Genomic DNA, 13726 nt, shown 5'->3' with positions numbered 1-13726 from the left:
TCCACAATGCCGTCATATCAAGTTTAAAAAAAGCAATCATGCCAAGCCTCCATGTGGTATCAGAATCTGAAATGCACCATCGTCAAGAATCATTCATGTAGCCCCAGCTTCCGGAAGGTAAGCGGAAGGAGGCGGCAGCAAAAGCAAGTTATTAGAAACGAAATCAAAGAAAATCATAAGCTGCATCACTGCCGATAACGAGCCAGCTGGGCCATGATATTCTGCACCTGAGCCGCCGCGTCGCCGGTGCCTGCCGCTTGTTGCGCAACTCCGACGGACGGCTGGCCACCGTATGGCGCGCCGTATTGCATCTGAGGATGGTGTTGCTGCGGTGCCGCTCCTCCATTGAGAGACCCCAGGATTGCTTGGATATCAACTGGTGCATTAGCGGCTGGTGCAGCCGGCTTCGCGCCGCCATGTGCGAGTCCGCCAGGCACCACTCCCGCAGACCCTGCCTGAATGGTGGACAAGAGCCGTTGTAGCGTATTGTTGTCCACTTGGCCGATGAGACTCGCGAGGTCGGCAGCAGATGGTGCAGCTTGTGGTGGATACGAGCCGGGCTGCTGCATACCAGGGTACGCAGCTACGTGAGGAGGTTGCGGGGCTTGTGCGCCATACTGCGTGGGATATCCACTGGCGCCTCCGTAGGGTTGGCCATAGTTTGCCGCGCCGGAAGCTTTGGCTCGCAGGATGACTTCTGCCGCTGTGCTTGGCTCCAGGTCGACGTATTGCTCGAAACGGACATTGTGGATGCCGCCGGACCGGTCGAATGAGTGGACGGGAATTCTAGCCATACCTTGAGCGCGGAGGTCCAGGTCTACAACCCCGTGCACGCCCTCGGCCGCTTGTCTTTGGATGACTTGGTCCTTCGGAAACCGCGGGTGGAGATACATGACATTGGTTCTCAGACCCTTCGCCTTGAAGGCACCCTCGACCCAGGTGCCAAAGTCTCGATTGACGTCTGGCTGCATAATGATTTGGACATCCGGGACGTCTGCACCATATCGACGCGGCAGGTCGAGCTCTGCCTCATGCCGCGATCTGTTGTAGGGGCTGGGTGTCCTCCTGCGGTAGGAATCTTTTTCGTTCCTGGCATATCCGCTGGGAGATCGGGAGCGGCCACGACCTCTGCCCGAGTCATAGTATCCTCGGTCCCGGCCGTAGCTCTCGGCCCTATCAGTCCGGTCGGCTCTATCGGTTTTGCCATAGTACTCATTACGACGAGGCGACTGATTGCGCGTTGATCGATTATCATCACGATACTTTTCTCCTCTACGGCCACCATCACGTCCGCGGGCCCGCTCAGGACTACGGTTCCTCTCTTTTTTAGATTTATCTTGGAGCCGAGAGATTTCCAAATCTGGATCAGGGTTAGCAACAAAGCTAATTAGTGAAGGGGAAAAAAAGAAGGCTTAGATCGATAGAGAGCCAGATAATCACTTACGGATGCGGCGCCCCTTCACTTCCATGCCCTGGAGGTTTTCTAGAGCACTACGTCCTTCCTCGACGGTGTGATATTGTACGAATCCATAAGCTGACTTGAGAGAAATCTGGGCCAGCCTGCCATATCTGTGAAATATATCAAATACATCACGCTTGGAAACCTTGTCGCTGGAAAGATTTCCTACCAGAAAAGAGTCACATTAGCACAAGTACGCGTGTATATCTTGGAGAGTGGTAACATGAACTCAAGGCGGAGTCACTAACCGATGAAAATACGCGACCCCTCAGGGAAACGATCCCATTTGGCCTCCGACATGTATTGTCGCTCATCGGCCATGAACTGGTCCCACTGGCGCTGATAGTCGGCATCTTGGGCTCGATCAGCAGGATATCCGGATGGGTTGGAAGGATATGGAGCAGGGTTTATGGATGCTGCAGCAGCCGAAGGATTCATGGCTGTGGCAGGAGGGGGTGGGAGGTTCCCCAAAGCTTCAGTTGAGGTTCCAGGGGCACCAGCAATTGCAAAAGTGGAGGACTGTCCCGGCGTGGGCGACACCCCAACGCCTCCTGGGACATTGGAATTGGTTCCGGGAGGATGGTGCTGAGAAGCATACGATTGGGGGGCGACCTGCGGCAATGGAGGGCGCGGTGGGAGAGAGGAAGATGATGGCAAAGCAGTAGGGATAGTGGTGGCGGTTGAGGTAGCAGTTGAAGGAAAGGGGTTAGAGGCCACCGGGACTTCAGCCGTTGGGTCAGGGTTCCCGGAGCTAGATTCAGCGGGATGGGCAGTGAGGTCAGCCACGAGCTGTTGGATGTCAAGAGATGAAGAGTTCTCGGAGTCTTGCCGGGCAGGGCCAGCTCCGGAGGGTGTGGGTTGAGCCACAAACGGGATGGAAGAGGCGTGCGCATCGCTAACTTGCAGCACGGCGGGCTTAGGACCAGCATCGGGCTGGGCGGTAGAGAGAGATGGGTTCTGAGCAGCTGGGACAGATGCGGATGTATCAGCAGCGATATGAGAGACGTCTGATGGGCGACTAGTCAAATGATCGGATAAAAATGATGATGAATTCTCGTTGGATTCTCGTGGTTCTGATGATACATCTTGGTCTTCCCCTTCCTCGGGACCGATAGGAGAATCAAACGTCTTGGCGTAGTCGTCGTTGTTGTCGACGAGCTCCTGCCGCGGAGGCTCTACGACCACGTCTTCCGTCTCCTCGCCGTAGGCATCGCTGAAGCTGTCATCATCTACGACATCGTCGGTTTCACCAGAAGGCGCGAGGGAAGGGTCGACGACGGGGGCGTCGGCCGTCCCATTAGGAAGCGAGGCAGCAGCAGCAACCATGGCGTCGATGGTATCGACCGTGTGCTGGAGTGCTGGCACCACAAGAGGCGCGGCCGTGTGGACAGGCGAGGGAGAGACAGGAGAGAGATTGGCTGTAGCCCGCAGAGCTGCTTCGGGCTCAGGCTCTGGCATGAAGCTGGACTCGCGCTGGCTAATAAAGGTCTAAGGGGGAGAGGCTGGGCAGTTGCATTCGTGCAGAGAGGCTATTATGGAGTACCTTTTGCCGGCGGTTGAGAGAGGGATTATTATAACCTGCTTGTCGACGATGGTTCGATGTGGGGCTGATTGTGCGGCGGGCGCGCAAGGATTCTTTGAAGCTGCAGGCAATAGCAGGAGGACGATTGCTGCTTGCGACACGAAACACTGGCCGGGCTACGAGAGGCGGCTTCGAGTAGGGAATTCGGGGAAACGGCCTCGGCGCGAAGGGACGGGAAACAGAGACAGCTGCGATCCGTGACAGGACGCGCCAAGACGTGGTGAGGCTACGTTGAAGAGATTTCGAGGGTTGACTTGACGGGAGTTGGTTGGAGAAGAGGAAGCAGAGCGGCCGGGAGGCTTATGGCAGAAGCCGCCTCAAATTCTGCCATGAGGCTAGTCCTCTTTGGGTCAGCACTTGGTACAAGGCAATGCGGGGCGCGAGCGAAAACTCGGCAAGGCAACCAGCTGGGTTTATTCCCGTCTGTCTGATTGGAATGTAGGGCCCCAGCTTCTTATCTATTACTTTATTGCTGCATCATTTTCAACTGATACATACATACGAGGGATAAGACTAAGGAAGGTAGCGCTGGCTTCCAGTCATCATCGTGTGAGTGAGGGGAGCTGCAGTTTTACTGTACGAGTAGATACATAGGCAAGACCACGATCAAGCGTCTTTTGCCATGGGATGCGAGACACCTTAGCCGGCTTCACGATGTTACTGTGGCATCTGCCAAAGAAAACGGTGCTACCAGCAATCGCGTCTCGGCAGCCGAGGCTGTCGCTGTCCTTATCTCAGTCGGTCAGATTCAAACGCTACGAGGCGTATGATGCTCAACTAGATCAGGACGCCTTGGCCGAGGCACGAGTGTGGTACAATTCATTTGACGCCTCTCAGTTGCCCAAGGGCAATACCACATATGCCAGGTCTAGTGGGCCTGGAGGGCAGCACGTTAATAAGTATGAAATGGCCCAAGGCCTCCCCTCTTTGGTGCTTGAATGGGACCATAAGAACTAACTGTGAGGTTGGTTGAAGAACTGAAACCAAGGCAGTCACGGTATATCCCGTGAAAGATCTGCTCGCTGTTCTCCCCAAATATCTTCATTCCGCAGTGCGGTCTTCCAAGTACTACACTGCCGGCAATGACTCTCTCACATTTTCGGCGCAAACTCATCGGTCCAAATCTGCCAACCTTGATGAGAACAAACGCAAGCTCATAGACGAGGTCATGGGCATCTATCGCGAATTGACACCTGCCGAGACAAGTTCTGAGAAGAAAAAAAAGCACCAGGAAATGTATGCGCGCACCCCCGTAACCGAGTACTGAAAAAATGGTGGAACTAAAGTAAAAACAGTGAAAAGCGATTTCACGAGACACGAGTGCAGGACAAAAAATTCAACAGCGCCAAAAAGCAGTCACGAAGGGGGCCTTCGGAATAGTATAAGCACTCAATTAGCTCATTAAGTAGTGCTTTTATAAGGGAACGCCTGTTCAGCCAGCACCCGAATTTAACTGTATAACTATAGTAGGAGTTACTATAAAAATATAGATATAATAGCAGTTATTGGAGAAGGGATATCAGCTGTAGCCCAAAAAAGAAATCGTGGGTACCAAAATGGCTGATCTCTCATTCTCCATTGTCGCATTGCATATAGCCAAGTGCTCTCTCTCACATGCTTTATTTGGCACTGTCATCTCAACTCAAGCTTCGTATTCTGGATCAGCTTTAGAGTTGGTAGCTAAAAATAAACCGCATCTCTGCCACTTATTGCCACCTCGATTTAGTCCATAGGGGTTTATCTCTTGGCAGCTGCCATCCCAAACGTGGCACATCTTCCAGTATGAATACTGCATTACCTCCTCATATTACATGACAAACTCCCGCATGTAAAAAATCTATGCCGTGGACCGCGCATTACGTGCAGGTACTAATGTTTGTGATGCGTTTGTTAAAATCCTTTGGGCTAGACTAGCTAGACTGTAAGTGGTTTTTTCTTTCTCATGTCTTCCCTGATTTGCCCGCCTCGTTTAATCAGCCTCAGTCATACTGGCAACCTCTGCTCAGGTCATCAGCTTTGAAATCGCTGCTTGATAGGCTGCCGAGTTGGACCATGCATTCTAGGCTCCCCCTAGGCCCCTCCCCCACCTGGCGTTGAAGACCGCCTTAAACTCCCCTTGGCCGTCACAACTAATCAATCCCGCCCCCAGATCCTTTTTCTTGGTCCAAGGTCGCAAGAATCCATCTTCTCCCGAAACTCGCTTCTAACACGTCAAAATAACTGTCGCCCTTAATCTACCGCTATCCTCCTGCCCGTAGCTGCCCACTGCCGCCTTTCCCGCCCGGAGCACCTCCGCCTCTCTTCTTCCAAGCCTCTCCTCTCCGGCGTCGCGGCTCCGACCACGATGAGCCGCCAGACGCCTCAGCAGCAACCTCAGGTTCAGCCCTGCAGATACAAAGTCGGAAAGACGCTGGGTGCGGGCTCGTACTCCGTCGTCAAGGAATGCGTCCATATTGATACCGGGCGCTACTATGCGGCCAAAGTTATCAACAAGCGACTCATGGCGGGGCGAGAGCACATGGTACGCAAGCCCTCTTACTACATCACCTCCATTAACTTGGCAACCCTTGGCGCCTTTTCGCTTCTTCTATTTGCAATAATACAAGAATACGCGCTGATCAGATGGGGGGAGGGAACAGGTCCGCAATGAAATCGCCGTCCTCAAAAAGGTGTCCATGGGGCACCAAAACATCCTAACGCTAGTCGACTACTTCGAGACAATGAACAACCTCTACCTTGTTACGGACCTGGCTCTCGGAGGCGAACTATTTGATCGCATCTGCCGTAAGGGCTCATACTATGAATCCGATGCGGCCGATCTCATCCGCGCAACGCTGTCCGCCGTCGCATACCTCCACGACCACGGCATCGTTCACCGCGACTTGAAGCCTGAGAATCTACTCTTCCGCACACCCGAAGACAATGCAGACTTGCTCATCGCCGATTTTGGCCTCTCCCGCATCATGGACGAGGAGCAGTTCCATGTCTTGACCACCACCTGCGGCACTCCCGGCTACATGGCTCCCGAGATTTTTAAGAAGACGGGCCATGGTAAACCCGTCGACCTGTGGGCCATTGGCGTCATCACCTACTTCCTCCTGTGCGGCTACACCCCGTTCGACCGTGACTCCGACTTTGAAGAGATGCAGGCCATCCTCAATGCCGACTACAGCTTCACTCCGGTCGAGTACTGGCGCGGCGTCTCGTCGTATGCCAAGGACTTCATCCGCCGCTGCCTCACCATCGACCAGGACAAGCGCATTACTGCCCACGAAGCCCTCCAGCACCCATTCGTCGCCGGCCTCGCACCCTCAGACGGCGCTGGCGAGAACCTGTTGCCCACGATCAAGAAGAACTTCAACGCTCGGCGCACGCTTCACGCTGCCATCGACACCGTTCGCGCCATCAACAAGCTCCGTGAGGCGCAGAATCTGATGATGGACGGCGCCCGCTCCCAAGAGCCTGCTCGCGCTCGTGGAGGTCCCAACACTGCTGCTCCACCTATCAGCGGTGCCCGTAAGGATGACAGCGCCATATCTATGGGCTTTAGCCAGGGTAACGACGTCGATGCCAGCGCTCACAGACAGGCTGATGATGTAGTCATGGGCAACACAACGCCCAGCTCTGACGTGCCTGCGTTGTTACAGCCAGGCAATCTGGCTAACCGGATCGTGCAGACAAGCAAAGGTCTCTGGAACCCTGAAGCCGCAAGGTAGCAGTGGAGACGATATGATCAATCACACCAAAGGTAGTGATGGAGGAGGAGAGCGCCATGTCCTCTCCAAACAGAAACATACAGCATACTATCTCTGGCGCTGGCAGCCGTTGATGAGCAACTTGTTTCTGATATAGAGTCTTCTGAGCTTCAACTGGACGAGAAACGAGAATCATACGGTTGTCTGTTAGAAGTCCTTCTCCATCTCCATTACCCATTTACTCAATAAACCGAAAAAAAAAAAAATCGAGCCTCACATTTTTGAAGAAAACCCCTCCTTTTGCTTATTTTCATTTGCTTTTTCATTTCTTTTTTTTCTATACGTCTGTTCGAGCCATGGGAAATATTGAAGGGTTTTTATTTTGTTCACGATGTGCCGGAAATGGGTCGAGGTAGAAAAGGCAGTTGTCATGAGATATCATAAGACATGTATATGGCTACATAGCAAGTGGAAGGGGCGCTTAATATCACGCCACGAATGAAGAACTGATTACCATCAAACCATGATACGCAATACACCAAAGACTTAACGTAATTCAGTTTTCATTATTAATGTTGGGACATTCCCTACTTGACTATCACAGGCAGTTTGTAATATATGTAACAGACTGTCATTCATTCATTCATTCATCCATTCATTGCCAGTACACCATATAGTGACAAAGGTAGGTAGGTTTTCATCAAATTTTTTTGTTCTTCATTTGTGCCTTTTTTCAAAAGGTTGAGCGAGCGGCATCTTTGGTATTTGCGCCAGTGGCCTAGTTAACTCTCCAACACCGCCCTCTCCCTCCATCCTGAATGTTTCTCTATCCAGTAATTGGATATGTTCGTCCATCCAACCCGATTACCCTCCGGGTTATCCTTCATCAGTGCCCCAACTCGTGGCTCACTTAGCGAGCGTTCAGTGCATGTACTCATCCCATCCATCTCCCATGCACGGATTATCCCCTTGGTATGTATACATTACGTACTCTATCGTTTGAAGTAGTACCCTCCCGTGTCGAATATATGCAGTCGAATCATTTGAAAGGTTCGAATGGAAAAATGTTATCCTTTTCTTTCCCATGATTCCCCAATCCAGACTCCCCTCCCCATTATTAAATATTCAGTATCCGGTTCAGCCATAACGAAGCCGGACGTGACTCCCCCCTCACCAATAAGAAAATAAAATCAACACCACATTGCGCCATTTCGCTGTGCCGATGAATGCCAAAGATGTTTGGAAAAAGTTGAGGCCTTCGCCAAATATTAATTACGAATTTTGAATCGAATCATAAGCGGGTTCGTAACGCTCAGTCACCCGTCGTAAGGGTGATGAGTTTGTGTGATATAAGAGATAGAAGTAGGAAAATTTTGTATCGTCGAGCAAGCGATGCCCGGCGGCATCGTCGGATTTCAACATGCCATTACCGTGATACAACAACTTCGCTCAAATCGACGTCTCTGGGTGGGATCTGGCCATCCCAGGCCTGCCCGTCGCTAGTCAAGTCCATGACCAGCATACCGGGGATTGAGGCTTCTGAAGCAGTGGGGCTGAGTGTGCCACTGCTAGAGCTGCAGCTGGAGCTGCTGGCAACAGTCCATCCGTCACTGGAGTTGGCACGACGGTGGTCGATGAAGCCCAAGCTAAAGTACTGGCCAGATTCTTCGTCTACGACCTTGTGGTGGTCGCCGGTCTCGACATACTCGTATTCCCATCGTGTCAGCTTGTCGGCCTGGCGTTGGGGCAGCCACCTAGCACGAGAAGAGTAGTAAAAGGCAGCCGCAATGAGACCACCGGTCACCAGGTCGATGGCATAGTGGTGGCTCAGATACATGGTGGCCCACCAGACCCAGCCAGCGTAAGCAGCAAAGAAGAACTTGAACTGGGGGAAGCAGTGGCTCATGAACAAGGCTTCGAGGACAGCATTCGCAGCGTGGAGAGAGGGGAATGCGCCAAATGGAAGCGGGGCATTGGTGAAGTTGGTTGTATACAGGTCAATGCCAAAAATCGCGTCGACACGAGCCAATCCAGCGGGAGATCCGGGCATGCCGTAAGCAGCAGGGACAAGTCCATGTTCATTCTCATACCATGGTGGCGTGCAGGGGAAGATGAGCTGAATAGTGACGCCAAGAATGCTCATCCAGCCAAAGGCACGGGCGAAGACGGGGGTGGTGCTAGGAGCGGAGAAGATGAAGATGATTAGAGAGCACACTGCAGGCGCCCCGAAGTGCATGATGCCGTAGGGAAGCCAAGCGAGAATATCCAGAATGGGATGTTTGTGGGCCGAGAGAATGTTGGAAAGGTTGGCGCCGTAGAGAACGTTTTCCAGGGCGGGCAAGATTCGAACCCAAATATGAGGACGATACTCGGTAGGGATAAATCTAAACAAGACAGGGCAGAATTAGCAACACAGCTCTCGGGAGCCAATTAACAGAAGGGCCAACTCACCGACTAGTGAAAAAGTAAAGCAGCCAGACCCAGATGGGAAGCGACGGGAGGAAGAACTGGCGGGTGGCCGGCATGAGGAGAACCCACGCGGCGCCCATGAGGGCAAACAGCTTGAGGGCCGGGGCCGGAGGAGCCATGTAGAGCGAGAAGAGCGTCAGACCGGCCAGGACGACGTATTGCAGGTCGGCAAGACGCCATTGGTGCTTCTGCAGGTCTCGCAAGCCGTCCCAGAAGTTGAACGAGGTTTGCAGGCTCGTGATGTCCTCGCCGCGATGCGTCGTGTTGGACTTTGCCCGGGGGCGCCGGCGAACGTAGCGGGCGGGAAGGCGGTTGAGGAAAGCCAAGTTGACGTGCTCCGTCAGCAGCGCCGGCAACTTGGGCTTTCCCGATCCAAGATCCATCATTGTTGCTAGAGTTGTTTGCCCAAAAAAGTAATGTTCAAAAAAGAACTAAAGGCCGCCTGGTCGTGCAAGGGCGGAGAATTGTCGCGAATCTTTGCAGCAAAAAGAAAAAAGCAACCCGTGGTGGAGAATTGGGGGAGAAAAGGAGTCGGCAGCGATGCTGGTCCAACCAAGTACGAATACAGCGGATTGCCCCAAACACTATCTCATAATACCCAAGGACGAAGCCAAAGAAGCAGCAAATTGCGTGCACTTGTCGCAGCCGAGGCGTGTCGAAGCACGTGCAGTTGGGAGATTTGTCGGCGACGAAGGGACGACGAACAGGTTCCACAGGCCGATGGGACAGGATGTCGTGGGCGCTGTAGGGCTTTTGCGTGCGTAACGAGCAAAAGGCCGCTTTGGATGGTGTTCTTCCAAGGGACAGAGAGGGCGGAAGGCCGGGAGCGCCAAAGAGGAAGGCGAGGGAAGAGGAGAGAAGAGGTCAAGTCGGATAGAGAGGACAAAGGAGAATGAAGCCAAACGGAGGAGGAGGGGACAAGTCTAGTATGTAAAGGTCGAGCAAAACGCAGAGGGTCTGGTCGTAAGTGGCAGCAGTAGGTGAGGTAAGACAGGGAATGATGACAAGGTGCAGGAGGGCGGTACGAGGCGCTGGGTACCTCCGAAGCGTGCAAGTACGAGTACAAAGGAAGTGTGTCGTGTGGCGCAAGAACCTTGCACAGGCATGGCGACGGAATTAGTGCGGACAGCGGCGCTGTGCGTGTACGAGAGCAAGCACTCCGAACGGGTACCCTTGGCGGCGGTACTTGTACTGTAGGTACATGGCGGGTGTCTTTTTTTTTTTTTTTTTCTCCTTCCCTTCCCTGCTCTGTTCTTCGTCTAACGGCTTTATTCCTTAGCGCGCGTGGGACGGACACCCGGGCTTTACGCTGTTGCGGCGCAAAAAACGATTGATGGGTCGACTTGAGGCGCTGTGATTAGACAGGGCCCGGGCTAATTTGGGGACAGCCCCGGAAGCTGCGGCCCATGGGTACCGATACCTCGCAGCGCCGTACCATCGATTGGCTCTGGACGCCGTGCTAGCGCTGGTCCCACGTCCCGTAGGTGCCTTGGACGCAGTGGTCCTAGTGTGAAGATTGAGTGCTCCGTTGGCCAGCCACCGCGCGCGCAAGTACCGGTACTCGCACCGAGGCTGCAGCCGCCCCAGGCAAGCAATCCCTGGAGCTCTTGGCGACTTGGCCCTGGGCGCCTGATGGTGAAATTGCACCCGGTCTGCGAGCGCTGTGAGTGGCTGCGGCGGCTTCTGGTGGGGGACGCCCACTACTCTGGCCGAGAATGCCGGGATGCATGGCGATGCGCACAATTAATGCGTACCATGGCAAGGGCAAGAGAAATTGTGCTCGGTGACGGAGCCGCGCTGCTTCCGCCCGCGAGAGCATCAGCTTCAGTCGATCAATTTCACTTCAATCTCATCTTACCATTGCAGCTACCACATGGCAATTACCGTCAGACTTGAATGAATCAGCTAATACGCGTACTCTTACCTTCAATTCCGCCTTTTGGGACGAGTATCTGTACAAGAACAAAAGGTACAAGATCGGGGGGACTCTCCGCCTCGACGAGGCTAAAAGAATGTGGAATCGGGCCAACTCGACGATGACGGACTGACGAATCTTTCCACTGCAAAAGCTTCTTTCAATGGAATAAAACGGTCCAGTCTACGAAAGCTTCTACTAAGCACCTAATTAATTATAGCAGTAGCAGTGCAATAGTAGTGAATTTCAAACGTCCATGACGTCTAATCTATTGCAGATGAAGCCATTTGCTATGTCTACAGTTGGGTAGCATCCTGCGCACTCTGGATAAGGTACTTAGGTAAGGTGGTCCATTGATAAGTCGGGCTGCCGGAGGTTAGAAAATGCCGATAAGAGAGTTAATTAAGCATTTGATCCAAAGTGGTAAGTGGATTCTCTATTGCGGCATCTTTGGCGGCGCAAGGAAAGAGAAGAAGAAAAACGGACGTTTCGGTGCCGGGTCCCTCTTCAGCTTCGACCGAGGGTCTCCTTGCACTCGTTGAGAACCCAACTCGGCATAGAGGGGGACGGAAGTTGAAATGCATGCAAGTCGAGGCACTTGAGAATGCCGGCTGTGGCGCGTGGATGGCGCCGCTGCGACGAAGAGAAGAGCCGAGACCCCTCCAAAATAGGAAGAAGAGCAGAAAAGAGCAAGATCAAACGGTGCAAACAGGGTTCGATCGAGGCAACGAGTAGAATCATAGCCGGGTCACGCGATGGAAGCCAGTGGACGTCGACAGAGCACACAAGCGAAGCTCGTGGTTGGATCGTGGCCTCAAATCCAGCTAATGCGCCAAGGTCAACTAGCGCACGACAGTCACACTTTTTTTTTTCTTTCTTTCTCTGCATATCGTCTGTTCCGTGCGGTGAGCAAAAAGCGCCTCGGCAGAGCGGGCCTCCAACGTGTTCCGTGGCCGCAAGAACATCCAGAACATGTCGACTAAACAGAGGGGAGACTTGGAAATTGCAATGATGAAAGGCTCCGGGAGAGGTCATCTTACAGCTTGTAACATCCCATGTAATAGAATCGAGGTGTTACATACGATACCAGGAATACTTGAACCCTGCTCTTCTTGGCTCAGACCATTTCAGGCGCTTACCTCTCGCTGTTTGTCCCAAGTCCGCGAAATAGGGATCGATGGATTGGCCCCGAGAATGGTTCACATCACCCCTAGATGGAGCATGGCCTTTTCCTGGCGCCCGAAGAGTAAGAAAAAGACCGCCGTTTCAAACGGGGCCGAAAAAACTCAAGCCCCCTCATCCAACGGCTCTCCGGCAGTAATACTCTTCCAAATAGCATTGCTCCGGAGTCCGCAGACGCTATCAATTACCGCTACTTGATTGCCAATAATAACCGCGCGCGCGCGTTGATTTCTTTTCTGGCCTCTGTACATTTTCCTGAACCGACCTAAGCGGCGGGCGTTGGCCGCATCGTAGCCCCGATTCCATCGTCACTTGGTAACGTTCTGTGGAGTTAAGATATTTCGGGAGTGCAACCCTCTCGGGCACATGGCGAGATATCATGCAGGCATGAGCGAACTGCTTGATAGCGGTGGAGAGGGCAGGTCACAGGAAAAGTCGGATGACAAAACAAAATCTCGCTGCTTGTTGTAGCGACTTTGCCGACTTGCCCAGCTCAGTAATTGCTGCTCTCTCAACTTCAAAACGCCCAAGGATGTGATGTAGAGGGACAAGCACACTAGGCGGTCTCGGCTCTCTTCCCATCTCACCCAGCAATCTCATCTCAGACAAATAGCACCTATTGCCTCGTACTGTATACTGTATTGGTTATACCGTTGAATGGATCATGAGTACGCGTAAGCACGCTGTTTGATCGAGACTCTGTTTCATATCAAGCTACTTTTTATGCCTGTTTAAGGGACCCCGAATCAACCCAGGCGTGTCGAGTAATTATAGAACAAACAAACTCAAAGCCCAGATCTGTATGCTGCTACGAGTGTCCCTCTTCAGAACGGCAGCCGTTCTTATCAGTTAGATGCGCTTGGAGATCTCCGCCAAGTGACCGACTGCAACTAGGAGAGTGGTCGCGTGGCCTCCACTCCGCTACATGCGAGAGATCAATACGTGTACTCGTATCAGCTCGCTTGACTCGCTGAAGCTGTCCACGGAACATTGAACAGGAAGCTCGAGAGAAGCACGGCCGTTGATCCCCAGAGACGGATCGGCCATAACCACATGTCCACGGACACATCTCTCGCGTGACCCCTGCTTGAGAGCGGGAATCTCGGGCAGCATGCAGCTCCCAACAACAACCTAGACCGGGCTGCTGTCTTTCTTCCGCATGTGCCAAACCCGAAAAGAAATGGTGAGCGTGTTAGCTGCGACTGCGGCTACTGCAGTGCGAGCTAGGAAGAGAAACAAAAAAGTAATATGACGACATTGAGCAGCCCAGCTCCAATCCGGACAATTCCAGCCAACTACCTAGACTACCCTTTTCTTGCTCTTACCTTTTCTTCTTCTTCTCTCTTTGGGCTCTGTCTAGCTCATGGGGACTGGGCGACGAACCAGATTCCGCGGAGGCGGCCTTTTTCCATGCTACTTCTCTT

At 53.0% G+C, this 13726-nt stretch overlaps 5 protein-coding genes across 5 annotated transcripts; 2 read left to right on the top strand and 3 right to left on the bottom strand.

The window, feature by feature from the left end:
• Nucleotides 1-185: 185 nt before the first annotated feature.
• On the bottom strand, nt 186-2785 carry M431DRAFT_84246 (hypothetical protein; the record flags this gene model as incomplete). The annotated part of the gene is made up of 3 exons (XM_024923412.1): nt 186-1360; nt 1445-1624; nt 1708-2785. The coding sequence occupies 3 exons, from the start codon at nt 2783-2785 to the stop codon at nt 186-188; spliced, it is 2433 nt and encodes an 810-aa protein (XP_024775416.1).
• Nucleotides 2786-3695: 910 nt separating this feature from the next.
• M431DRAFT_83013 (hypothetical protein) lies at nt 3696-4421 on the top strand (the record flags this gene model as incomplete). The annotated part of the gene is made up of 3 exons (XM_024923256.1): nt 3696-3940; nt 4017-4277; nt 4337-4421. The coding sequence occupies 3 exons, from the start codon at nt 3696-3698 to the stop codon at nt 4419-4421; spliced, it is 591 nt and encodes a 196-aa protein (XP_024775415.1).
• Nucleotides 4422-4994: 573 nt separating this feature from the next.
• Nucleotides 4995-7077, top strand: M431DRAFT_141236 (hypothetical protein). The gene is made up of 2 exons (XM_024912622.1): nt 4995-5562; nt 5681-7077. Exons 1-2 carry the CDS (start codon nt 5386-5388, stop codon nt 6755-6757), a joined length of 1254 nt encoding a protein of 417 aa, XP_024775414.1. The 5' UTR covers nt 4995-5385; the 3' UTR covers nt 6758-7077.
• Nucleotides 7078-8162: 1085 nt separating this feature from the next.
• Nucleotides 8163-9591, bottom strand: M431DRAFT_82272 (hypothetical protein; the record flags this gene model as incomplete). The annotated part of the gene is made up of 2 exons (XM_024923146.1): nt 8163-9120; nt 9188-9591. The coding sequence occupies 2 exons, from the start codon at nt 9589-9591 to the stop codon at nt 8163-8165; spliced, it is 1362 nt and encodes a 453-aa protein (XP_024775413.1).
• Nucleotides 9592-11401: 1810 nt separating this feature from the next.
• On the bottom strand, nt 11402-12456 carry M431DRAFT_407808 (hypothetical protein). Its single transcript, XM_024914917.1, has one exon. The coding sequence runs from the start codon at nt 12153-12155 to the stop codon at nt 11628-11630; it is 528 nt and encodes a 175-aa protein (XP_024775412.1). The 5' UTR covers nt 12156-12456; the 3' UTR covers nt 11402-11627.
• Nucleotides 12457-13726: the final 1270 nt, after the last annotated feature.

Source organism: Trichoderma harzianum (assembly GCF_003025095.1).
Source record: "Trichoderma harzianum CBS 226.95 unplaced genomic scaffold M431scaffold_5, whole genome shotgun sequence".
Classification (NCBI taxonomy): Eukaryota; Fungi; Ascomycota; class Sordariomycetes; order Hypocreales; family Hypocreaceae; genus Trichoderma; species Trichoderma harzianum.
Note: the sequence above shows the minus strand (reverse complement) of the source record. Positions and strands in the feature narration are given on the sequence as shown.